Source organism: Botryllus schlosseri, chromosome 6, assembly GCF_051294905.1.
Source record: "Botryllus schlosseri isolate E-star chromosome 6, Bs_hap1, whole genome shotgun sequence".
Classification (NCBI taxonomy): Eukaryota; Metazoa; Chordata; class Ascidiacea; order Stolidobranchia; family Styelidae; genus Botryllus; species Botryllus schlosseri.
Window position 1 is genome coordinate 29,585,610 of NC_137241.1, and position 26,132 is coordinate 29,611,741.

A 26,132-nucleotide genomic window follows, 5' to 3' on the forward strand; every position below is an offset into this window, starting at 1 on the left:
GTTAATATATGAAATAACTTTATAGTCTGATCTCCGTAATTTACATTCTCACGAGTTCAAAAAATAGTGTTTCGACTCCTTGCTCTCAAGCTACCGCTAAATTGTATTTGCGATATACAATTGAATAATATATTCGTATTTAAAGAAAACCGAATATTTTTGGCCGACAATCGTCAGGGGTGATCGTAATTGTATCATAACAAACAATAATACGAATTGACGCACAAGCATGAAATGGCAACGAAGATGGGAAAGGATTTTAGTACCGAAAAATATTTTGTAACAAAGCGGTATAATAGTATCACGTTGCACTAATAGTTTCTACATAAAAAATCAGCATATTTTCATCAAAAAGTGATAAATTCGCTCTTCTAGTGGACAGAGCAAGATTATCTTAAAAGCATCTATCGTGCAATTTGCATTATGCAATAGGGTTGTTAAAAAGACTATGAGTAATTAACAGTGTTTAATATTATATTCAAATTTCCCACCGTAAATACTATTTTTTTCCAAAGGGAAAATTTTTCTGCTCCGATAACCCCACTTTTGCGGGTTGTTCTGCTTTTGTTGTCCATCATTTTCTTAGACATCTCATGGGGTAGATAGTAGAATTTGAAATTTTTTTTACAATAAATCTAAAATTGTCTTATAAAGGTTGGAATTGGGCCAAATTTATTGTTTAGTGTTTTCCAGCCAACATAAAATTTTACGAAGTAGCCAGTAAATTTTGGCAAAAAATAGTTATTTTCGAACAGCGCTATTGTGCAATCATTTGAGACAAAATGTCATTGTAATATCATTGAGATCATCCACTGTTCCGTTCCGATTCAAAACTGTCCATTGAATAGCGATCCTCTTCGTTGCGAGGCGTCGACTTTCTACTGCGATGTTCCGGGACGTTTTCGGGTTGTTTTGCGACAAATTCGAGCTCTTCTTTGGTCTGCTTTTGTTGCTGTTCTACCTGATCGAGCCTCTCTAGGATTTGAGAAATTCCTTTCGCTTCCAGATCGTACAAGGAGTCGCCTTTCATGAAATGAAAATTGACTTCGTTGGCTAGTGAATGCATGCAGTCAAATCGGCAAAGGGGTCAAAGCAGTTATCGTTTGCAGTGAAGTAGAAATAGAAGTAATGTAGTGTAAAAGTAGATGCGCCCCCCCCTTGGAGACAGTGTAAAATTTTGCCCCATTATTGCCATTGTTTAAACTTAGAAGTTTATTGATATCCACTGTTCTTTCCAATTCTCTACAAGTTGCTGACGATTACCCCTGACGAGTGTCAGACGAAAATATTCGAGTTCATTTCAATATCAATATACTATTCAATGGAAGTTTCAGCACATATTAAACTCATTCCGAGTTCGAGTAACTTAATTTCTCTCAGGAATCTTTGCGCCCCCCTCCCAGTTCGAGAATAACAGGTCTGATCAGACAACTGTAATTATCTAGTTGTCTAAGTATGGGAGTGGCGATTACCAAGACATGTCAAAAACAACTTCCAGTAGAAGTTGCAAACGTAGATTTGAAAAGTACTACAGCAGTTTCAAAGAGTGACTAAAAAAGTAAAGTATGATTAACCAAGTTTGACCTAAAAACTGTTAGGCAGAAGTAGTCCAAAAGCATTACCACTCAAGTAGTACAAGTAGAAAATACCTACTCGAGTAATCCGAGAAGCAACTATGCAAATTTGATATTATTGAAGCCAATCTTATCGAAAAATACCTTTTTTCGGTGTGCCCGTGGCAACCGGTAAGAACACGGTGTTGTAGTGAGCCGAGGTCGAGTTGTGAAACACCATCCGATCGGCGTCGGTTATGCCGAGATTTCTTGCGAATTCGCTGTGCTTGCGCTGAAATTCACCGAGCTTCTTCCTAAACGATGAAATGCAAACAAAACCGACATTAAATACAACATTCTTTTTATATTACAAGTCTCGTCATATACAAAGGCTCTTTTGACTATTTTGAATGTGTTAACGAGTCAGAAGTTTGGTGCTATGATTTGAGTACTCGAATCTGCTCCAAGTATCAATCGTTACGATATGAGTGGAGTAGCGAGAGACGAATTCTTCGAGTACTGAAATTACATGTTCCTTTTCACTAAGAGTTAATTTATCAACGTGAATGAATACCGAATAATGTTTATTGGCATTGTATTCTTTGAGGCTGCATGAAAGGTATATAAACGTACTTTCCACATCATTTATACCAGGGTTGTGACCAATTCACAAGGTTCCGAGTCACAAGTCAATCTCCTCTTTATAGTCGAGTCATTTTCAATTCACCATCAAGTCAAGTTCGAGTCCAAGTCATTGAATGGTGGGTCGAGTCCGAGTCATAGTGTTGTGACTCGAGTCCGAGTCCACTTTTTCAACTTTGTTTGAGTGATATAGAATGGCTCGTGTTCCTAATATCGTCATTTTCCGCAGTCGTAACAGTTTCTGGCCTTATTTTCCAAGTATCAGGACTTATAGACGAAATACTGACAATATGGTGACTTTACTATTCCTCGAAATTACAGTGAAATATCTTGTTTCAGCCGTCCTAGTCTCGAGTCAGATGACTTGGTTCGAGTCATGCACAACGCACATATTGACTCGAGTCATTTAACACATTTGAAAAATTAATCCAAGTCGAGTCACCAAAAAATCGTGACTCGAGCGATTACAACCCTGATTCATACTGCTGTGGCGTTGTAACAAGTGACACTTGAATACTCAATGCGTAATACTCCACTCAGAACTAAATCACTCAGGTACTCGATTTTACCCAGTCCTAATACCCGCAAGATAACACAAGCATTCACCTCATTCTGTTATACTCATGGATCGGCACCCCGTGTTTTCCCGCCTTCATTTCGATCTCCAAATGTTCCTTTTCGGCTTCCAGCACTTCGCAACGGTTCTTCAAAGCTTTCAGTTTGTTGACCAGCTGCTGTTGCGTTTTCTTGCTGCGTTTCGAAGATTTCTCTTGCGTCTCCTTGGAGCGCGACAGATGGATTTCGAGCTTGTCCACGCGAGCCTGCAGGCTGAAACAGATCGTCCGTCAGAGGCAGTCAGCAACGGAGTACTTCCGCTTTTTCAGAGCGCACCAGTACTCCATGCATTAAGTACTCAAGCGCTTATTTTTCATAAAATTTTGGATTTGCAGAAATAGTATTCATGGTGGGTAGATCCATAATTAATAATGAAAGAATTTGCCATCGTTAATACTATTATTTCAAATCCAAAATTTTATAATCCAATACTTGCACTTTGCTTCTAAAGGTTGGAATTGAGTCAAATTAGTTTTGCATCGTTTTTATACAGAATCCCACAATTTAAGTGGTAACCGGTAAAATTTTTTAAAAAATCTTTCTATTTAATAAATCCAAAATTTTCTCCATTCGTAACTTTACTTCTACTGGTTGGAATTGACCCAAATTTGGTGTGCAGCGTTTTTTATGCAACCAAACAATATTATCAAGTAGCCGGTACAATTTGACACAAAGTTATTTTTGAATAGCCCTAGCCAAAATCAATACAATGACCATATCTGTAGTGATATTGATGTAGTGATGGCCATACCGATGTCTCTCTTCCATCCCCACGAGTCTTTGGTCTTCGACGGCCTGTTCGCTTCTCCTTTGCGCTTTTTCACTTTCAATTCGAGCCTCGTCTGCCAACTTACGAGAGTTGTTGCTGTCTTCTTTCACTCTTTGCAATTCAGAGGCCAGTTGCTGTTTCGCCGATATCGCCGCTTGCAATTCCAATTCCTAAAGTATAATAAGAGCCGGGTTGGAACCAAGTCACGAGGTTACTAGACACAAGTTAATTTGACTTTTATCGTTTGACTCGAGTCAAGTTGAGTCATTTTCAATTCACCACCGAGTCAAGTCCCAGTCAGGGAGCAATTGGTCGAGTCCGAAGCATACTGTTGTGATTCGATCCGAGTCACCGTGTTTGTTACTGGGCATCGAGTTCAAGTCAGGTTCAACTCACTTCTGTGAAAATCTGGAGCGGTATCGAAGAAGACCTCGCATTTATAATAGACTCATTTTTCTCACTTCAAACATATTTACTCAAACAGATAAAGGACAATTTCCGGGTCTATTTTTCAAATATCGGTTCTGATATACGAGACTTGAATAAGTCATAATGTGTCAAGTCAAATGACTTGGTGAGTCCTGCGCAATGAATCGAGTACAAGTCGAGTCGATACACAAATCGACTTGAGTCGAGTCATTTTCCATTTATTTAAGAAAATGACTCGAGTCACGTTGAGTCAACGAAAAACTAAGATTCGAGTCTTTGCAGCATTGATTTTTTTCGTGGGGGTGGGATCACTTCCAAAATTGCAAGATGTATCTTTGCGACTACTGTAAAATGATCAATGACGCTATGCATTTAGCTGGAACAGGGGTGGGCAAACTACGGCCCGCAACACCGTTCTGTGTGGCCCGCGAGAGTCTAAAGAAACTTATTGCAGGAAATATTGATAAAATGTGTACTAAAAATCGAATTATTGCAAGAACTTGCAGGGTTGTAATGACTCGAGTCATGACTCGACTCGAGTCAGACTCGAGTCACGATTTTCGGATGACTCGATTCGACTCGAGTCATTTTCTCAAAATACGGAAATGACTCGACTCGAGTCAATCTGTGTATTGACTCGACTTGGACTCAAGTCATTGCGCATGACTCAAAGCGAGTCATTGACTCGAGATTCAGACGGCCAAGACCGACATTTCATTGTAATTTCGAAGCCAACACATTATTGGGATTTCGTTTATTGGTACTGGTGCTTGAAAATGCGACCAGAAACAGCTAAAAGTGAGAAAAATCGATATATTATCAATGCGAACCATTCAATATCACGAAACAGAGTTAAAAGAGCGGGTTTAGGAAGACTTTAACTGGAAACTGAGCAGTCAACACACTGACTTGGACTCGGACTCGAGTCATAATATCATGACTCGGACTCGATACTCTGTTCGTTGACTTGGACTCGGACTTGACTCAGTGGGAATTGAAAATGACTCGACTTGACTCGAGTCAAAAATATAAAAGTGAGATTGACTTGTGACTCGGAGCCTTGTGACTTGGTTACAACCCTGAGAACTTGATTAAACTTTTTCTTAGTTTATTATTTCACCATGATAATTCTAAGGCAGAGGTTCTCAAACTGAGGGGCGCGTCCCACTTGGTGGCGTGATAGCATCTGAAGGGGGCGCGGAACTGACCTCAACTGAAATTTTTTTGGCGCTCTGCGCGATAACATTCAATTTAAAATTATTTTTCATTGCTCTGTATTTACTGTAAATTTCATATTTTAAAATCTCTCATCCACATTCGTCACCTTCCATGCCATCAAACTATCCGTTAGGTTTGTTAGCATCCTGGTTGCGTTTTGTGATAAGACGATAAGGGGGGGAGGGGGGGGCGCGAAATCTTTCACCATCATAAGGGAGAAGGGCGTGTCTTAAAAAGTTTGACGACCAGTGTTCTGAGGTATACCCTTCCTATATTATTTTTATGTTGAATTTCTGATGCGACAGCCCGATCTCAAGGCCCATGCAGTTTGAAAGGTTTCAACTGCTATACATCACAGAAATCCTGAACGAGATCGACATAATTCGGATCGCGAGTATGATTTCAGATCTACCACTCCAGTTTTAATTATTTCAGTGATGTGCCAGTGTTGGGATCAAGTCACTACCTTTGAGTCACGAGTCATTTCGAGTCATTGCCCATTTTGACTCGAGTTAAGTCAAGTCAATCGATTTTCAAAGGAGACTCGAGTCAAGTCAGGTCAAGTCACGAGTCAAGTCACAATTCAAGTCAAGTTGCCTTTTTGAAGTATGGGGCATATCATCAGGCCGTGTTATTTTTGGCATATGCCAAAACTGCCAAAAATAACTTATTTTTGGCATTTTTCGATTTTTATTTTTGGCAGTTTTGGCATCGTCCTCTAAATAGATAGTTTCAGCCTCGAATTAATCACAAAAACGCTTTATTTGGGCTAGTTTGTCCAAAGACACCACAAAATGTGGAGCATCCACGTATAATCAGTGCCAACAAACAATAAGAGAAGAAAAAACCAAACGATTTCATTGGTTAATTGTATCAAACGAAACCACAAAATGTGCAGTATCCATCGGAATCGGTGCCAATAAGCAAAAAAAAGAAAGAAAAGCCTAACAAACACGCTCAACAGCTCATTGTCACAGCTGTTGAATAGACTTAAATCGTTTGCACTGTAGCAGTGCTTCCAAACTCAGATGAGCTAAGTTTCTCCTAAATTCATTTCTCGCCCAGCGAATCTGGGAAATATCGGCTTCAACAGTAGCCGCTGAGGGAAAGAATGTTGCCAGTCATCCACAAAAGGTTTTCAGAGCTTCAAAATCTTTGGAGGGTCGAACCGGCTTCCATGCATCATGAAAATAGATCACTTCGCCAGTGCCATCGATCTCATCGCGGAAATAATTTTCTTCCTGATCCTTTTCCAGGAGTTTCCTGTGTTGTCTCTCAACACAATCTATTTAGTAGCCCGACTATCATTTCTCCTTCAGTCTACCGATATATTTTCGCAGGACATTTTTTCACTTCAGGTGGCTTTAATATTACCAACTCGCATCGAAGAGTCCTGGGAAGGTTGGCATGTTTAAGAATATTGACGTAACAAGACTGTCTGGCAAAACGAGACTACGCAGCTCAGTAATAGCCAGACAGTTTGTTGCGTCACAATGTTCAACTACATCACAATGCAAAAATCGTGGTTGATTTTGGGAGTTCCAGTTCCATAAGCAGAATATAATTTATATTTTAATAATCAGTACTGCGGCAGCTTCTCATTGATACCCGTTTTATCAAATTTAGCGATCGACAAGCCGGTCAAAAATGGTCGTAAAATTGCCTTTGGACAAATGGAAAGTATGACGTAAACCAAATGCAGTCAGCCGTTCAATCTCGCTGTGCCCACACCATTTAGGACACCATGCTTTCACCCCTAATAGGTGGGCTGGACCCAGATTAAGAAACCTGCCTTTCACAAACGCTCTTCTCGCTTGTAACGCGGTCCCGTTAACACAACACCATGAACAAAATACACTATTAGGCAGGCCGTGTTATTTTTGGCATATGCCAAAAATTGCTTATTTCTGGCATTTTCAAATTTTTATTTTTGGCAGTTTTGGCATCTGGCTCTTGAAATGCCAAAAATATCACGGCCTGGGCATATGACAACGTTATTGCATTTTGCTATCTGTCTGCAATACAGATTGAGTGGTTATTATTGATTTTGAACCGATGAACGAATATAGAGTTAAATATACACGCAAGAAGGCGCTGTATCGCTCACATATACGTAGGACTGCTAAACCACAGTTTATAGTTTCCAGCCAAAATAGAGAATAGATACGAATTGATAGGATGAAATGCATAACCCATTTACAAATCGATCTGATACAAATCCAGCCTGCGCCAATGGTTGAGGACTATATAACCTATATTCGAATTGAATTTCAATAAAACAAGAGGTTTGGTTGACGTAAAACCAAAGATTAATTACTTTACTGTCCTAGCTTATACTAGTTTACGACAACGTAAGCTATAATCTTCGATCACTTCGTTTGCAGTCAATTTATTTGTGAGGGCACAATGGAGGCTCAGTAAAACGCACGATCATTAAATGATTGGTCGCTCTCGCGGGTTACACCAGCGTTTCGCGAACAATCCGAACATATGCAAGATTCATTGATTTTTATCAACACCGATTACTTGATGACTTGAAATTGACTCACGAATTTTGCTCCGAGTCACGAGTCAATCCATATTTCTGATACGTCGAGTCAAGTCAAGTCATTTTAGCAAAGTGACTCGAGTCAAGTCAAGTCATTCGAAAAAGGTGACTCGAGTCATCCCAACACTGTGATGTGCTTATAAAAAGTGATTCGCGCGTGTCTTAGGTAGATTCGTTCTATGTTTGCGTGGAATTGGGGTAGCAGTATTTATAGTCTATCTACACATAGTAGGAGCCTGTTTGAAGCTAACACGGTTATGATGCTGTCAGCATTGTAGTCCTGGAACTGAAACAAGAGTGGAATTAATAGATCTATGAACAGATCGCTGCTCACAGATTTAAATTTCAATACTGGTGTAAGAACTTTCATCTATATAGTTTTGACAAATTGGTCATTGAGGTCAACCAGCCTATGAAATCTCGCCAATATGTTTCTGACGCGTGTACGATACCATCAAAGCAATGTTTTGTTTTAAATAAGTAATGTATTATCTCCTCACTATATAATCAAATACCAATATTGAGTTTTGGTTTATAATCACAATTTTATGTAGTGCGGCCCGCGAATGGATTCAGATGTTGAATATGGCCCGCGAGCTCAAAAGTTTGCCCACCCCTGAGATAGAATCTTCGAAAACACATTTAGTTATCGTAATGCAATACCTATTTGACACGGTGATGCAAACAAATCCCAGAACTATTTTATACTTTTCAAAATATAACATGTAAAAGGTAAGGCACAATACCTTATCGTGAATCTTCTGCCTCAACTTGGCTCCGTTCTCTCTCTCATTCTCGAGATCGACTGCGGCTTTCGAAAGAGACTCGCATTTCGATCGAAGAATTTCCGCCTCGGCCTGTGCGGACGTCTCGTTAGATTCGAGTATCCGGATTTTTTCGTCGCTCTGCTCTTGATCTTGAGAACGCAAAGATTGCAATTCCGCGAGACGGCGTTTCAACTCGCGGCATTTCTCTTCCAGCGCGATTTTTTCAGTCTGTCAAAGTTATATTTATTATCATTGATTTAATATTTTTTCATGCATTATTATTTTCTATTACAATTATAGTTTTAATATATTTAGAATAGTGCATCAAGCTTGATACATCTCTTTTCATCGGTTATTCAAATTTTCATGCCAGTGTCTTCATATTTGGTGATAAGATTGTTGACATACAATATTCTTGCTGACGATTGCCCCTGACGAGTGTCAGCCAAAAATATTGGGGTTTATTTCAATATTAATATACTCTTCACCTGAAGGGAATGATTTTTGCTCCATTCCTCTTGCTTGGCTTGGTGCACTCTCCTGGTGACATCTCTCTCAAACTCCTCCATGTGTCGCAAATGTTCTTCGTTCTGATGCTTCGCAATTTCAAGTTCGGTCGTCATAGATCGAACCTTCAAAATGTTATAAAACAGAAAGTAAAAGCAGCTATAAATCTTCAAATGTCACACGAATTTGAGAATTTGAGATCAATATTCTCATGTCGTGTTTCATTTCAAAGACGTGACTCGAATCCAGTGTTGGTTACAAGTCGCCACCCTCGAGTCACGAGTCATATCGAATCGTTGCAGATTTTGACTCGCGTCAAGGTAAGTCACTCTATCTTTGGAGTAGAGTCAGACAACTAGAAAATTTTCAGCTCTTGCAAAGTAGATCTTTATTCGAATTATATCTAATCAGTTTTTTTTTCAAATTAGATTAGAATTAGATTTACAGTTTTTCCAAATTAGATTAAAATTACAGCTACACAGTTTTTTCCGTAATAGATTATAATTAGAATAATAGCTACACAGTTTTTCCATAATAGAGTAGAATTTTAGCTACACAGTTATTTCCAAATTAGATCAGAACTCGAATCATAGCTACACAGTTTTTGAGCTTGGCTCCAGTAGCATTTTCGGGAAAACTAGAAATCAGAGCGTAGAAACATTTCACAAATTAGAATAGCATTAGATTACTGGCATTTCGCTCAAATCAGTCGAATTTGACGACTAGAATCATCTAGTTGTCCAAATCAAGTGACTCGATATTCGGAGGTGACTCGAGTCAAGTCAAGTCGAGTCAAAATTTTCGAAGTCCGAGGCACTTCTTACCTTATTCTGCAAAGACTCCTTTTCTCTCTCCAAATCTCCGCGTTCTTTCATTTCCTTCAATTTATAATTGGACATTTCCACTTTGTGTTGGTGCGTCTGTTCGTCCATCGCGTTTTTCATAAAGTTGCATTCCTTTTCCTTTTCCTTAAAAAATACACAAGAAATGTCAATGCACACGTTTATTGTCATGGCGCGCATGTGCCAACCTGTATCTGTTGCGTAAGTCTCGTGTTGTCTATCGAGTAACTTTGCAGCTCTTTCTGGAGTCGTTCGCATTTTGCTTCTGTCGAACGACGCTCGCTTTCCACGGATTTCAAGTTGCCTTGCAAGTGCGATATCTCCTGTGCTTGCGATCTGATCAACAAAATCTCGTTACTAGAACTCAAATTGAGCATTCATTATAACTAGGGAGATTCTTTTTACCTAAAACCGGAAGGTTTTGACCTAAAAAATGAAAATTCTGACATTTTTTTACTTTAAAAAACTTAATTTTGACAAAATTTTGCCCTGATGTATGTAAATTAGGTGTTTTCTCACATGATATTGGAATTGTACTACATATCTTCCTTTCTAGTTGGAACTATTTGTCCTTACGAAGTAGTTCGGTCTGAAAAAACGTTTTGACTTGAAAACTGACAAATTTTTGCATGAAAAAAATCACCCTAATTCTAACAATTTAAATTCAGTAGTGAGCAGGACTGGGGACAATGGTTCAGCTACTAGTACTCAAATTGGGTATCAATTATAATGATAGAAGTAGAGTAGTAACACAATGGCCATAACAATGACCTGTTGCGACTCTCCGATTGTTCGAACAATTCGATATTTCAGACATGGAGGACAGATTCTAGGTGGATCAGTGCCTGATCATATTTTAATTTATATTTTTTGGAATCGGTGCAACAGTAGCTTTCGATCAAGACCAGATTCAGTAATTTCTGCACTCGGGAAGATAACTTTTGGATTGCCAGGAATCCTACAGTCGCTTACGCAAAACAATTCTCCACTCCAGCCTCCGCAAGGCAGAACGAATCTGCAAAATCGGTCGTTGCCGTTCCATGTTTAATTTCTGTACCTAACACTGTATTCGGAACCAAATCACTTTAGCACTGCACTTTGCCCAGCCAGAACCGTTACCCAAGTACTGATATTGATGAAAAATTCTACCTCTGTATTCGATCGGCCTCGACCGTCGCGTGCTCCTTTTGCTTCTGCAGATCTTGCATTTCTTCGAGCAGGTTTTTAACGCGGAGCTCGAGTTGAGATTTGGTTCTTTGGAGCAATTGGATTTTGTTGGCGTCATTTACGGTTGGCATTGGACGGTCCTGGAAAGCGAAGAAGTTTTATGTGCAATGTTATGTCAGCTTGGGAAAATAGGATTACCAGTGGCAGTGAAATTCAGAACAATTTAATTTCAACCAAAATTGTTTCAAAACAAGGTTGCATTTATTAGGGTTGTTCAAACTGTTTCAAATTCTACTGGCTAGTTTGCTAGTTGATCAAATCGATGGTTAAAAAAACGCTGCACATCAAATTTGGCTCAATACCAATGTGTAGAAGCGAAGGTATTGGAGTTATGAATTTTCAAGTTATTAAAAAAAACAATAAGTTCTTTAAATAGTACCTACTGCCTTAGGAAATTGTCAAGTTGTCAAAAGTTGCATCAAAAATTTGGCTCCATTGCGACCTGCAGAAGTTGTAGGAGTACAAAATCTTGGATTTGAAAAGAATATCGTTTACGGAGGGAAATTATTTGAAGAGCTTCTTGGAGGCACAGAACTTCATTATACAATTGAATACTATATTCATATTGAAATGAATACCGAATATTTTCGGCTGACACTCGTCAGGGGTAATCGTCAGCAACTAGTAGAGAATAAGAAAGAACATTGTATATCAACAATCGTATCACAAAAGGAAATTAGGGGAGGGGAATTAGTAATTTTAGAACTACCTACCGTAAATACCATGATTTCAAATCCAAAATTTTGAACCCCGATGACTTCGCTTGAGCGAAATTTGCTATACATCGTTTTTTTAGACAACTTTTTAAATAACTTAAAATTTTCTAATTCCAATAGCTTCGCTAACAATTTTATGAGTTGGGCAGAAAATTTGATTTTTTTTTATTCATTTTTTATATAATAAATCTAAAACTTTCTGCTGCAAGAAGTTCGCTTCTACTGGTTGGAATCAAGCCAAATTTGGTGTGCAGCGTTTTTTAGCCAACCTAACAATTTCATAGAACAGCCAGAAAATTTGAAGAAAAAGTTGTTTTTCAACAACCGTCTTGTGTGTAACGGTGATATAAAACAGTTGAAATAAATTCCGGCCTTCACTTACTTCATAAGCTTTGATAGCTTGATCTCTGTCTTGTTGGAGAGCGGATATTTGCGCCTGGTGTCTTAACGTTTGCTCTTCGAGAATTCTCTTGTGGTCCGCCTTCAAATGTTCGTATTCCGACTTGAGGAAAGAATGATCGTACCGAAGCTTGTTGTATTCCGTTCTGTACTTTTCAACCTGTTAGTTGCAAACGATACAAAAATTACTATTGCTACTGCCTCCTGGTACTGCATTAGTTTGCAGCAGAAATTGTTACAGCAATTAGGCCCAGTCACTTGACATGAATTAGTTCATGAATGCCAATGACACCAATTCTCTGAGTCTTGGGATTCTTAGTCGTTTGTGGTGTTTGTGTTGTGTGGTCACTAGTTCCTAGACCATTGGTTCTTAGCCTACTAAACGGTGAAGGGGGGACACCCTTACACTAGTCTGCAAAAGCCTTTAGAGGGAACACCGAATGGTCGCTGAGTCACATTAATCCACCACAATAGGACATCACACTTCTTATAAATGACCACAGATTACTGATGCACAAAATGAACTGTGCCTCATCAAAGCGTTAAAAGAACAGAACCATTATAACATGCTTTTTACACAAGACAAAAACATCATAATGAATCAGTGCTACTTTGAACATTCGCTTTGAGATAACAGTGCTGTTAATCGCTTATTTGTAAATGAGGCTTTTAATATTGGGGATAGGATCAGCATTTCAGAAGCGCAAAGCTTCAATTTCACTGCACACGACGTACCGCCACAACAGATAACGCCTTATTGCCTGCAGCCAATGTGAATTTAGTGTTGGCTCGGCCTCCAGACTGGATTAGGGAACCCCGGTTAAGAACCTATGTTCTAAACCTACTGTTTAGTGTTTCAATAGATTTGTTCCGACTTAAACCACAGGCGATGATTAGTCTAAAAATCCAAGCTTCATGATCTACCAATTGCAAAACAATAATTGTCATCCACGAAACGTCATTTCACTCAAGCTCAGGCTTTCAATCTCAAGTAGCAGTTGAAAACTCGCCATCATAACTATGCGTAAGCTAGGAGGAGTTACGCCTACATACCGATTACCAAAGGTTGGTTATTCAGCAACATACCTCTTTGTCCATGGCTTCGACGTGGTCTTTCAAAGGACCTTCGAGCTCTTTTGTGATTTCAGCCTTAATAATTTCCAATTTCTGCGGGTTGATAGCCTGACTCCGCACTGTTTCAAGTTCAACCTCTTTTGAAGCCAGTTGTGCTAAATTACAGAAGATTTCCTTACAAATCTTACAACAATCAGGTAACACAAATACTTGTGTTTAAGTTCTGGATCAGTGCTAAATTTGACCCACACAATAGATAAAGTTCTGTTCAATCCTCTACAACAGGGGCGGGCAACTTCTCCAGCCGGCGGGCCGGATATAGGAAAATTAAGTACTTGGCGGGCCGGATTGCTGAATCGCTATATTATTCGCCCATTTATCCACATATACAAGGAATATATCGTATTTAATGGATGTATTTTAACGACAGCAATGTCACTTCAAAGCCATTTCTCGCCGATAATGACGAAGACAATGTGGATTTGAGAATAGCATTGTCATACAGGCGCCGCCATGTCTGCTTCTATCTGATCAATCAGCACACAATGCAATCCCTAATTAAGATTTCAAGGCGTTCCATAACCCCGGTACCCCTAATTTACCTAGATATCAATTCATTAGGGTGGAGTAGGATAGCGTCGTTGTTCAACTGTATGGCCTGATTAATCTCGATATTGAATTCATGCGGTCCGCGTCCTCTACGAAATTTGAAAAGTGGCCTGCGACCCGTTTTGAGTTGGCGACCCCTGGTATAAGCGGTGTATTACTAGGGTTACCATACGTCCTCTTTTAAGAGGATTTGTCCTCTTTTTTGACTTTTTTGAAAGTGTCCTCGGAGGACGCCCAAATGGCCTCTTTTTGGAGATTTTGTCCTCTTTTTTGAGAATGTTGGTTAAATATATGGCAAAATCGACTGAGATACAGTAAATTAGCACTGAAGTAATTAACGCTCCAGCGGCTATTTCGGGAGATGAGCCGGAAAGTTGACCTTTTTTTAGTCAACCAGCTGATAATGTGAAAGGAAAAACCGTATTTTGGGCGCTGAGCGAGAAACTTGACCTTTCTTTTTTTAGTCAACCGACCCCGAAGTGGGAAAATTCACCATTTTTCAGGATTTTCCTCCGGGTTTGCAAGTCTGAAAAGTTTAAAAAAGTGTCCTCTCTTCAGATTTACAAAATATGGTAACCCTACTTCTTACAAAAGCCTAGAAGTGTGCCGTGCTACAAGTCGGCGGTTACGGAATAAAAAATAAGAAATATCAGCCTGGTGTAAATGATCATTGTAATCGACAAACACCATGATTACCACAAACGACATTATGGTTCAGTACATCGTAAATGCCGATAATGCAAGTCTAGCTTCGACGAACTTCAGCGTAAGCTCCACTCTTGCACGCTGCGCATACATGTATATCATAACATACAGTCACTAAAATTGGAGATAGTAATAAGCAAGTAGTGGGAAAGCTCGGCAGACTGCGGGGCCGCGGGCCACATTATCATGTAAGACGGAAAACTCTCCGCGGGCCGGACAAAATCCCTTCGCGGGCCGGATCCGGCCCGCGGGCCGTATGTTGCCCACCCCTGCTCTACAAGTTGCTGACGATTACCCCTGACGAGTGTGAGCCGAAAATATTTGTGATTATTTCAATATTGATATATTACTCAATTGTATAGGCCTATTGAAGTTCTGTACCTCCGAGAGTGTAATTTGCATTTTTTTCTAGGCTATTCATTTGAAGACAAATTTTTACATAGATGGATATGATATAGAAACAGGTTACTTCTGCATCTTTTAGGCCCAAAACTATCTCAAAACCAAAAATAGAAGTAGAATAGAAGGTAGAAGTATTTCATTAAATATTTGTGGCCATATATCAAGACCAGACTTGGACAACTAAAAAATAAGCTAATTTTGAAAAAAAAATTGTTGCTATAATATTAAATATAGTCTAATTTAAAAAAAAACACAAGCTGTAATTCTAATTTCGGTTTGAAAAAGCTGAAAATTTTCTAGTTCAACAAGACCTCTTTTTGAAATTCACTTTTTCCCATTTTTACCCTACCCTAATCAGCATTGGCTCTAGAAAAAAATTCAGAATCAATTTTTCTCTGTTCTAAGACTGCCTTTAATTTGACGTTTGACCCCATTTAGTAAAGAATAATTTTACCTCGCAGTTCGTCAATAATCGACTGAAGACCATCCGCTGACTCCGCTCCTGTGGTCCTAATTCTTGCTAGATTTTTTTCAAGTTTCACATTCTCCTCTTGAAGAAGTTTATGCTGTTCTTTCAAAAGCTGAATGGAAAAGTAGAAACCATAGCGACTCATTAGTGAAATAATATTATAAATATGACCGGGGTTGTAATGACTCGAGTCGCAATTTTTCGGTGACTTGACTCGAGTCATTTTATTACACAGTCCTTTAGTGCATTGACTCGAACTCGACTTCAAGTCGTATGACTCGAGAAATTCTACATGATACAATTCAATTTTCTGTATCAGGGGCGTTACTTGAAAAATAGGCCCTGAAACTATCTTTTATCTGTTTCAATAAACATTTTAAGAGTGAGAAAAATGAGTACATTATGAATCAGAGGCATTAAATATAAATATCAGCCAAGAGTAAATGTATATCAGCTTAGCGTTTCAAACAAGTGAGTTGAACTCTAGTACCAGCGCTATGACTCAAACTCAATTCAGATTCGAGTACTCAAATCAATGCGCCCTGCCCTTGACACCCCGAGTGGCGAGTATGCCTATACCTGATAATTTGATTTATGGGTATCACATCTCATTCTCTCATCAAGAAGCATCTTTTGAAGGTCCATTTTGTTCCGATCCTGAGCAGGAGGAAGATGGAGCGAGTTTGACATGTCCATTGTCATCCACCGCATCAACTGAACACTACTTAGACACTATATTAAGCTTTGAGAAAGGAGAATTTGTTATGGTTAACATTAGCATTAACATTAACTTACAAAGCAGGGTTAACGAATCACAAAATCTCGGTGGTTACTGATGACTGAATGTGAACACATAATCTAGTATGACGAATGGTTGATTATGAATGATTCAGGTCATGAAGGCAGTGTAACAAAACAACAGCAAACAATAAGAACAATATGCGAAAGCATTCAGAATCAGGAATGAGCATATTACTCTCTCTCAGAGAGAATAATAAGGACCCGGAAATTCATTATGCTATTGTTCGATTGCAGTACAAACAGATGATACCATACACAAAAGCTCTATTCAGACTAGCGGTATAACATTCAACAGTACAAAACTGGTAACACAAACTTCTTAGAAGGTGACAAAGGCTTTTTTCACAACAAATATACAGCGACTGCCAAAATACAACACAATTAATCGGATCTTGAATGAAAACCTCCAACATTCTTTGCGCATTTGGGTTGTTCGAATATAACTTTTTTTTACAGATTACAGGGATTTACCGATTGAATTGTTAGGTTGACTAAAATACGCTGGTCGATGTGAACGCCCAGGGGGTTGAAAATTTTCAACTGCAATAACTTCTAAATGCTTCTACCGGTTGAAAGTGAGCAAAAATTGTTAAGCATCGTTCTTTTAGACAACTCGACAATTTCATAGGGTTGACAGTAAAATTGGAAATTTCTTTATCATCATCATTGGTTTATTAGAATTATTATATTAAGATTCAAATTTTTTAAACTTATGTGCGTTCACATCTACTAGTTGGAATCAAGTCAAATAATTTGGGGTGTACCGTTTTTTAGTCAACCTATAACAATCTAATCAGTGAAGCCCTGTAATCCAGAAAATAAGTGATTTTTGAACAACCCAACTGCACATCTTGTCCACTGCTGCATTCACTTAATATCCATTCTTTGGGGATTTTGAGCAATACCACATATTCAAGATTGTAACATTCATGAAATTTCTTTGCTCACTGCAAAATTTTATGCTCCTCCTTCATATTTGTATAGTGTTATTCATGCTGAACAAACGGATTGGGTATGGCTTCCATGCCGTCTTGTGGACATATCAGCACTACATTGGTTCCTCTGCATACAGTTAATCCGAGTTGCCTGGTATCTTCAGTCAGCTTGTATGGGTCATCTGGGTCCCTGAGAAATTCAGTGGTGGTGTCCAAGACGAGATTTAATAGAGGGTCGAAGCCTTTTAATACCCCGGTCGCTTCCCGGCCGCCATGAAACTTGACGCGAATTGGTCGTTCCAGGTACTTTGAGAGATCTAAAATGCTTTCTTTTTTCTTTCGTTCACCCATTACAACTATAAGCAATTGGATATATGTTTTAAGCAGTTCTGGAGTATATTTGAAAGGTCCTCATCAATGATTCAATATAGTTACAATTACTATATTGGAATTATGCACAGACAGACACACACTAACCTATACCTCTTGCTCCTAGGCTCCTACCAGGCTACCATAGAAGCAGAAGAAATACCACGAAAATCAAGTTCCATTCAAGTCAAATGAGAGGACATTCTCGTAAGCATGAGAATGGTAAATTTCTACACCAAGATTGGCTCGTTTCGCACGATAACATTTTCAGGAAAAGCAGAAAATATTTTAAAATGAAACTAAGATCATATGAAACAATTCATAAATTATAATAATGTCAGACTACCGACATTTCGCTAGAGACAACTTTCTGGAATTATATATAAGTTAACGCTAATTCTATTACATCTAGTTGAGTGCCAACGTTGATTACCTTAACCTTTGGCCAAATCTGCCTAAAAGTCAACTGATTGACTCACTAATGGGGAACTCGAAACTGAACCTATAATCCAGTTTCAAAACAATTCGAGTCCGAGTCTTGTCACATTTACAAATCGAACTGGACGAGATGAATCATTATTTTATCGATGCATGGCGTAAAGCAAGATTTGATCGAAAAGTTTAGTGTTAAATCACCACAATTTATTATATTCGACATTTAATCGTGAGTGCCGAACAATGTAAAATCGTCCGGAAAAGAGTCTTTAGAAATTCTTATACATAATCTGGCATGTCACTTCGTCGAATTGGGTTCGGGTCACTCATCCGTGCAAGATTTGTAGAGTTTAAATCTAGCGGTACAAGGTATCCGGTTATCGCTGTATCCCAGAGATGAGCATGGATTAGGATTAGGTTTTGAAAAAACAGGATTTGTGAAATTTTGTCGGATTTGGATTGGATTTGGATTAGACTTTTTTTTCAGAACGGATTAGGATTTGGATTGGATTTACCTATTTTCTGGGAGATTGAAATGTCGTGTGGCGAATGGCGACAAACTTTATTCAGATCAGTTATACTTATGGTTACTAAGTTATCTTGAATCAAGTGAATCGTTGGTTGAGAAAGAAAATTTTCGAATCCCTCCATTGCGACATGGAAATCATTCCATTTGTCATTTCGGCAAATATCAGTGACCACAACCATATTGGTTTTCAATACAACATCCATTGTAGCAGTATATTTATTAAACTCGAAGACTTTTCGGGTGCCTCTTTTCAAGAGTTATCGGCACACTAAAGGGATTTAAACAGATTCAAAAGCAATACCATATTGGTTTTCTATCACAAGAACAACAAAGGACACCCCCCCCGAAACATATCACCTCTGCAGACGACGAGAGTTAGTGGACGAAGAAGCGCTCGATGATGCCGCATTCAATCAATTTAAAACATCAGCCATCCCCCACATCTCGGTAAACAACTTTGTAGAGTAGTAGAGTAAATTTGTAGAGTTTATGTCTGCTATCAAATCACTGCTGGAACAATTTGCACCTCTACAGCGCCTTTCGAGAAGTCAAAGAAAATTGAAGCGAAATCCGTGGATGACCACAAAGCTGATTCAACTTATCCGTAAACGTAACCGGTGGCATAACCGAATAGACACCAAGAACTGCCCAGAACATGAACGAGAAAGATTTCGACGTTTCAGGAATCGCACCGTGCATCTCATTTCCAAGGCAAAAGCAAAGTACAATGAGAGATTTTTCAACAGACACATAAATGACACTCGAAAAACATGGTCAGGACTTAACTCTCTCCTACATCGAAAAAAAGGCCATAAGTCTGTTTCGGAAATTGTGAATTCGGATACCGGAAACAAACTTTCAGACCCGGCGGCCATCGCGAATCACTTCAACGAATATTTTTGTAACGTAGACCCAAATATTGCTTCTTCTATTACAAAACCTGTGTCGGCCAGGTCAGAGGTGAGATCGATATCCCAGTCAATTGTGCTTGAACCTACGACCAAATACGAAGTAGAAGTAGCCATCCACAAACTGAAATCGCACAAGGCCGACGGCTATGACCAAATCCCATCATGGTTTTTAAAAATGATAAGCCTGCATATCGGTCAATATATGGCCCATTTTTTCAACTTCATGATAGAAAATGGAGTCTACCCAAGCTATCTAAAAAAAGCCAGAGTAGTCCCTGTACACAAAGCTGGGGATAGAACTAATGTCATCAACTACCGTCCGATATCCGTTCTCCCATGCATCGGGATTGTATTCGAAAAGTTGCTCCTCTCCCGCCTGTCCTCATTCCTCGCCAAAATGTCTGTCATTTCCCCTCAAAAATTTGGCTTCCGAAAGAAAGACCAAACCGCTCATGCCCTCCTAACAGTGGCCGAACAGTACTATGATATCTCAGAGAAGCGAAATGTGGGATGTAGCATTTTTCTCGACCTAAAAAAAGCGTTTGACTGCGTAGATCATAAAATTCTCATCTCGAAATTGGCGCGTTACGGACTTCGGGGCCCACAACTTGAGCTCATGAAAAGTTACCTCACTGGACGCCAACAAATGGTTGCGATCTCAGACACCTTGTCCTCTCGATCCTCACCCGATGACCTGTGGTGTGCCCCAGGGCTCAGTACTTGGACCGGTCCTTTTCACCTTATATGTCAACGACATTTTTGAAACCTCCTCATTGAACACCACACTGTTCGCTGATGATACTAACCTCCTCTCTTCCGCATCTTCGACGGCAGAGCTGAATGCCCTGACTGGGGACCAAATGCCCAAAGTCCATGAGTGGACGGCCCAGAACTACCTTTGCATAAACGCCTCGAAATCGCAATTTGCTGACAGTAAATTCAAAAAATAACCTAACCGTTAATATCACTGGTCAGCCCGTTTCCAACACAGATAATGCCAAATATCTCGGAGTTTTACTGGACTCGAACATGTCCTGGAAGAGTCATATTCAGTCCCTAGAAACTAAGTTATCACCGAAGTGCGGCCTGTTCTACAGCCTTGGGCGCTTCATGCCAGCATGGGTTCTTATGATACTCTTTAAATCCTTAATCCAATCGAAGTTACATTATGGCATCCTCTGTTGGGGGGCTGCCAGTAAAACTGCACTCAAGCCAGTGCAGAAACTACAGCATAAAGTACTCCGAATCATAGCTAGGGCCCCAAAGGGGCCTGGCTGCCCATCCAATAAGTCGCTGCTGAAGAGATTTGGCGTCCTAAACATAGAAGATATGCGGAAACTAGAAATCGCCAAGTTTATGTATCAGTTTCACTGCGGTCGTTGCCCCGAATATTTCAATGACTTCTTTACCTCTGAATCAAAAGCGCACAAGTATAACACACGCGCGTCCACGTCGTCCAAATATCATATGATTAACCGAAAAGATCATCGCTCCATCAAATATGCCGGACCTGATGTGTGGAACAGTATCCCGCCGGCCATCCGACAGTCGACGAGCATGTCCACATTCAAGTCGAAATACAAGCAATTACTACTAAATAAATACAGATAATCCTCAAGATTACCGGACCACGACTGACCTATCGATCTCGCTTCCCATGACATGCCGCCCTATTTCTTGTCGCATTCTTTTTCTATACCAGTGGTTCCCAACGTGGGCGATATCGCCCCCCAGGGGGCGATTTGGCGATCTAGGGGGGCGAAAATGACGAAGGGGGCGACAGGGGGGCGAAAATGGACTAAGGGGGCGACGGGGGGCGAAAATAGCGAAGGGGGCGATAGGGGGGCGATGACGCGTCAAAACGGCTGACCTTTTTTTTTTTTTTTTTTAGTCAACCCGCCGGTGATTACAGTTTGTATGCCGAATTATCGGTGCACAAAATTTGGGGGGCGATGATCGGTGTTGACCTTGAAAAGGGGGCGATGGGTCGAAAAAGGTTGGGAACCACTGTTCTATACTATCTTCTTTACTTTCATTCAGTGTGCATGCCTCCTCTTTACATCGCCTAGGCCAAGGTGGGTGTCAAATTCCATAGACTACTCCTTGTCGCTTCGACATCTTCCTGTCTTTTCATTGTATCGCATTTTTTGTGGTGTATTGAACTGATAAAATTGCTAATAAACCAATGATGATGATGATGATGAATTTCCAGTTGGAATCGGATTAGGATTGGACATGGACTTGCATATGAAAAAGTTATGGATTAGGATTTGGATTTGAAGGTTCGGATTTGGATTGGATTAGGACATAGAAATTTCAAATCCGCTCATCTCTGCTCAGTCTGCTGTATCCCCATCAGAGATGAGCGGATTTGAAATTTCTATGTCGTAATCCAATCCAAATCCGAACCTTCAAATCCAAATCCTAATCCATAACTTTATCATATTCATCATCATCATGTCCAATCCTAATCCGATTACAACTGGAAATTCAGGAAAAATACTAATTTATGCAATGGGGGGATTCGAAAATTTTCTTTCACAACCAACGATTCACTTGATTCAAGATAACCTAGTAACCATAAGTACATTAATATCTGATCTGAATAAAGTTTGTCGCCATTCGCCACACGACATTTCAATATCCCAGAAAATAGGTAAATCCAATCCAAATCCTAATCCGTTCCAAAAAAAATGTCTAATCCAAATCCGATCCAAATCCGACAAAATTTCACAAATCCTGTTTTTTCAAAACCTAATCCTAATCCATGCTCATTTCTGATCCCCATACTGCCTTATAAAGGCTATGGTATCTCCATAGAATATAGAATTATAGACAGGCCTATTGGTTCCGTTGATGATAGTGATTGGTTCAGTTCAGTTCAACATCATAATTTCATCATTTCAAAACACCACAACATTGCGATGTAATTACAGGTCGGAAAGGATTAGAAAGAACTTAGAGTACTCTTTCAACCATAGCCTCAGCCTATGCTTGAAACCAAACCTCCGACCTTGGCCTAGAACTCGAACAAGTAGATTTATTAAGAGGCATGTACAGTGCACTGCTGTATACTAAATTTTAAATAGCAGAATACAGCGCATAGGAGAGAGAGAGAGAATTTATTCGGTCCATGAACATTGATAATACGCAGATAGATAAATAAAAAGCAAAATATATATAATTCAGAACCAGGCTGTAGCGAAAGTATCGGGAAATCATCAAATCAGCTACAGCCTGAAAGGAAAGGCGATGAAAGTGAAGCGGCATAATTATTATGGTTGATCCTGATTCCTGATGTATTCATACTATCGATGGTTTTGTTTCCGATGCAATCAGCGTGTTCTCGAAGGACATGCTGCTTCGTCAAAGCATGGTCTTGGATTTGAATTAAAGAATGGAGCTTCCACTCAATTTCATTTGGATATAATGCATGCAGCTCGAGTGTTTCGGATAGGCCTGTTTTATAGTTTAGCTTTAGTAATATGAACTTGTACAATATATTGCAGGAAGTTACAATACGATAAAATAAATGATTGGGTGAGAGACTGATTGATTGTACAATATATTACAGGAAATTACAATATGATAATATAAATGATTGGATGAGAGACCGATTGACCAACTGCATTAGCGGCCCGTTATCAAGACCTGAAGAAACATCAGTTTACTTTCTCTATCAGCCATAGCTTTACACTACATTAAAAGCTGCATTTTTTTGAACCTGGCGTCCACAAAGACGTACCAGCGGTCCATGAGTCGATGTTTATTTGTTTCATGTGCGACACAATATGATGTTTACAATGAACAGATAGAAAGATGCCGAAATGATAAACTATTCGTTCTCTATGGCATCCAGCACCTGGGCCTAATGCCGGAAGTAACAGTGTGCGACATTTATATATACTAGGCTTACCATGTTTGGGAAATCTAAAAAGAGGACACTTTTTCAGAAATTTGCAACTTCCAAAACCGGAGTAGAATTCTCAAAAACCGGTGAATTTTTCCCACTTTGCGATCGGTTGACTGAAAGAAAAGGTCATCTTTTCAGCTCAGAGGTCAGAATACCGTTTTTCTCTCCACATTGCGAGGTGGATGACTAAAAATAAAAAAAAGGTCATCTTTTCGCTCAGAGCTAAAATCACCGTTTTTCATTCCGAAATACCCGCTGGAGCGTCACTTCTGTGCTAATTTGCAGCATATCACTCGCAATTCGCTCTAAATCTGACCTAAATTTTCAAAAAAGAGGACAAAATCTCAAAAAAGAGGACGTAAGGGCGTCCTCCGAGGAAACTTTCAAAAAAGAGGACAAATCCTCTTAAAAGAGGACGTATGGTAAGCCTAATATATACCAGCTGCCTCTGTCTAGAGTTATACTCTTCCTTGCTTTTTTCGATAGATTCATTCTATACACCCTGCATCTGACCATTCTCCGGGCTTTTGACGGGTGCTGTAATAACATAAAAAGTGCGTTCCAGTCGGTGTATATAATTTGCCAACACCTATAGAGTTATCATTTGTCCTCGATTTGTCCTCCATTTTCAGGAAATCAAAATGTTCCCCTATTTGGAAATTGGACCTTATTCTTTACAGCTCTGGCAGGCAGCGTAATGCACAGGCTGAACTAAAAAAAAACGCCAAAAATAACACGAAACCTGTGATGCGGACGTTCAGGTGTGTGACCTGAAACGTGAACTTTTTTTATTGTTAGTCAACACCACATCAGTATAGTTAAAACATGGTTAATTCGGGAGTCGAATCCAAAAGATAACCTTATTTTCGTCAACACAACAGGATTTTTAGTAAAAATTGAGAATCAACAGTTTTCTAGCCCGGAAATCTGACTTTTATGAATTGTAAAAAGTGTCTTCTTTTCCGGATTCCAGATTATGGTAGCCCGACAGGAGAGGTTGCCTTTTCGACTCTGAGCCAGAGCACGTTTAGAAGAGTCCTGTGTATCGCATTCTTGTATGTTTTGAGCGCAGCGTCGATGATTTATGGTTTATGTCAAAACATCACAATATTACAGCACGATATGAAAGATAGCCTAATAGGTCTATTGGCCTACAGATATATTATATATACAAAGCACTAGAAAATAAGATCCACTACGGCGTGCGTTCTCCTTAACAAGACGACGTAACGTTCCTTCCAAGGTCGGCAACACAGTGGTAGTGAATATGCTGGCCTGGACTCTGCTCTTCATCAACATACTTCAAATGAAACAATCGGATTTATCACGGTCTTGAGCACCGAGTCCGACGTACCAATGAAGAGTAAAATACTGAGGAAACACGATATGAATTGATATCAGATTCGAGGCCCTGTGTGGCATGAATAGCGTTTGCAGACGATGGGATACAAATTACAAACTGTATTCATATTTTGATTAAACAGGATAAACATTGTATTTAAATGAACAATAATATCATCAAACGTAATAATGATGTTATCACCATACTTGCATGATATACAAACGCCCCAAAGGTATATTGAGCAATTCTTGGAAGTAGACTAGGGTGCAAACAGCACCGCGATAACTCAATGAGTTCATCGGATCTGGTACTTGTGATTACAGCGACACAAACAAATCAACTGACGAGGTATTGCATGGGTTTAGAACACAACATTGGTATATAAAGGCGACAAATGCAGGTCTTCTCAAAACTACTGATGAGCGAGAGCGACGCCAGTTGAAGTGCGAGACGCAGTAGTAACGACTAACGAGGCAGTAGTTAAAGTTATAGTGTTAATGGAGGCTCGACTACACTCTCATGTTGCACCACGCCGATATTCTGTTTCGTGATTCGTGAGTTGCCAACGGGCCACATTCGTTCCAAACTGTTGTGGGCAACGTTTTTTAGTCAACCTCTCAGCGGCAGTTCTAGAAAAAGCGGGTTTTCACGTGTGCTTTGTGGCCAATTGACTTTTTTCGGTCGCCTCCGTATCACCAGAGTGTACTCAAAGGTGGTGTGGACACAGAAAGAAATTCTCTCGTTCACGCTTCACTTGGGTAGTCAAGATTGTTATTTTCGATCCGTTTTCAGTACTGACTCAGTGCAAAAGTCGGTATTGGTATATGTCGATTTGGACGATGTTTCATATTGATATGGGTGACAAGCTTTCGTATGGTATATCTGGATGATGTGATCTAATACTGTACCAAGTTTCAAGGTCCTCACTTCATGATTAGGGCAGTAATTTCGTTATCGAAGTCGACCGTTTATGTAGAGACCTGCAGCTGCAGCGTCTGGCCTCTCGAATCTAGCCTACCGCATAACAGAATTTACGCAAAAGCCGGCACTGGCCGGTGTCCATTTGTCCGCATGGTATATCTTCATGATGTCATCAAACACTGATTCAAGTTTTAGGGTTGTAACTCAAGGATTGGGGTGTACTCATCGCTAACGAAATTACTGCCCTAATCATTGAATGGCAGCCTTGAAAATTGACACGTTAGCTGATATAATCAAGATATACCACGCGAAATCTTGTTTCCCAACTCCGTATAGAACACTGTCAAAATCAACACACATCAATAGCGACTTTTACGTAAAATCTGCTCTGTGGTAGCCTAGTTTTAGTTTAGCGCACACCTTTATACATAGTCGATTCGGATAAGACTACCCTATACCCTAATGCGTGATAGCCTTGAAACTTG

At 39.6% G+C, this 26,132-nt stretch overlaps 2 protein-coding genes across 2 annotated transcripts in view; both read right to left on the minus strand.

Moving 5' to 3' along the window:
* Positions 1–26,132, minus strand: part of LOC145440646 (proline-, glutamic acid- and leucine-rich protein 1-like) — a 225,957-nt gene that overhangs the window by 155,706 nt on the left and 44,119 nt on the right. The window lies entirely within an intron of this gene.
* LOC145440645 (centrosomal protein of 83 kDa-like) lies at positions 116–17,281 on the minus strand. Its single transcript, XM_080318343.1, has 13 exons — positions 16,071–17,281; positions 15,477–15,603; positions 13,319–13,461; positions 12,216–12,392; positions 11,040–11,197; positions 10,079–10,226; positions 9,873–10,016; positions 9,030–9,173; positions 8,521–8,769; positions 3,562–3,749; positions 2,802–3,023; positions 1,719–1,867; positions 116–1,023 (listed from the first exon to the last, which is right to left on the minus strand). Exons 1-13 carry the CDS (start codon positions 16,200–16,202, stop codon positions 806–808), a joined length of 2,199 nt encoding a protein of 732 aa, XP_080174469.1. The 5' UTR covers positions 16,203–17,281; the 3' UTR covers positions 116–805.

Bases quoted from the DNA above. Each gene is read 5' to 3' on its own strand.
- LOC145440645 (XM_080318343.1), bottom strand. From the start codon at position 16,202: ATGCGGTGGATGACAATGGACATGTCAAACTCGCTCCATCTTCCTCCT. The intron at 12,393-13,318 runs GTATGTTGCTGA...TGCAACTAACAG, and splicing joins TCGAAGCCATGGACAAAGAG to GTTGAAAAGTACAGAACGGA. The intron at 3,750-8,520 runs GTATTGTGCCTT...ATTATACTTTAG, and splicing joins GGCAGAAGATTCACGATAAG to GAATTGGAATTGCAAGCGGC.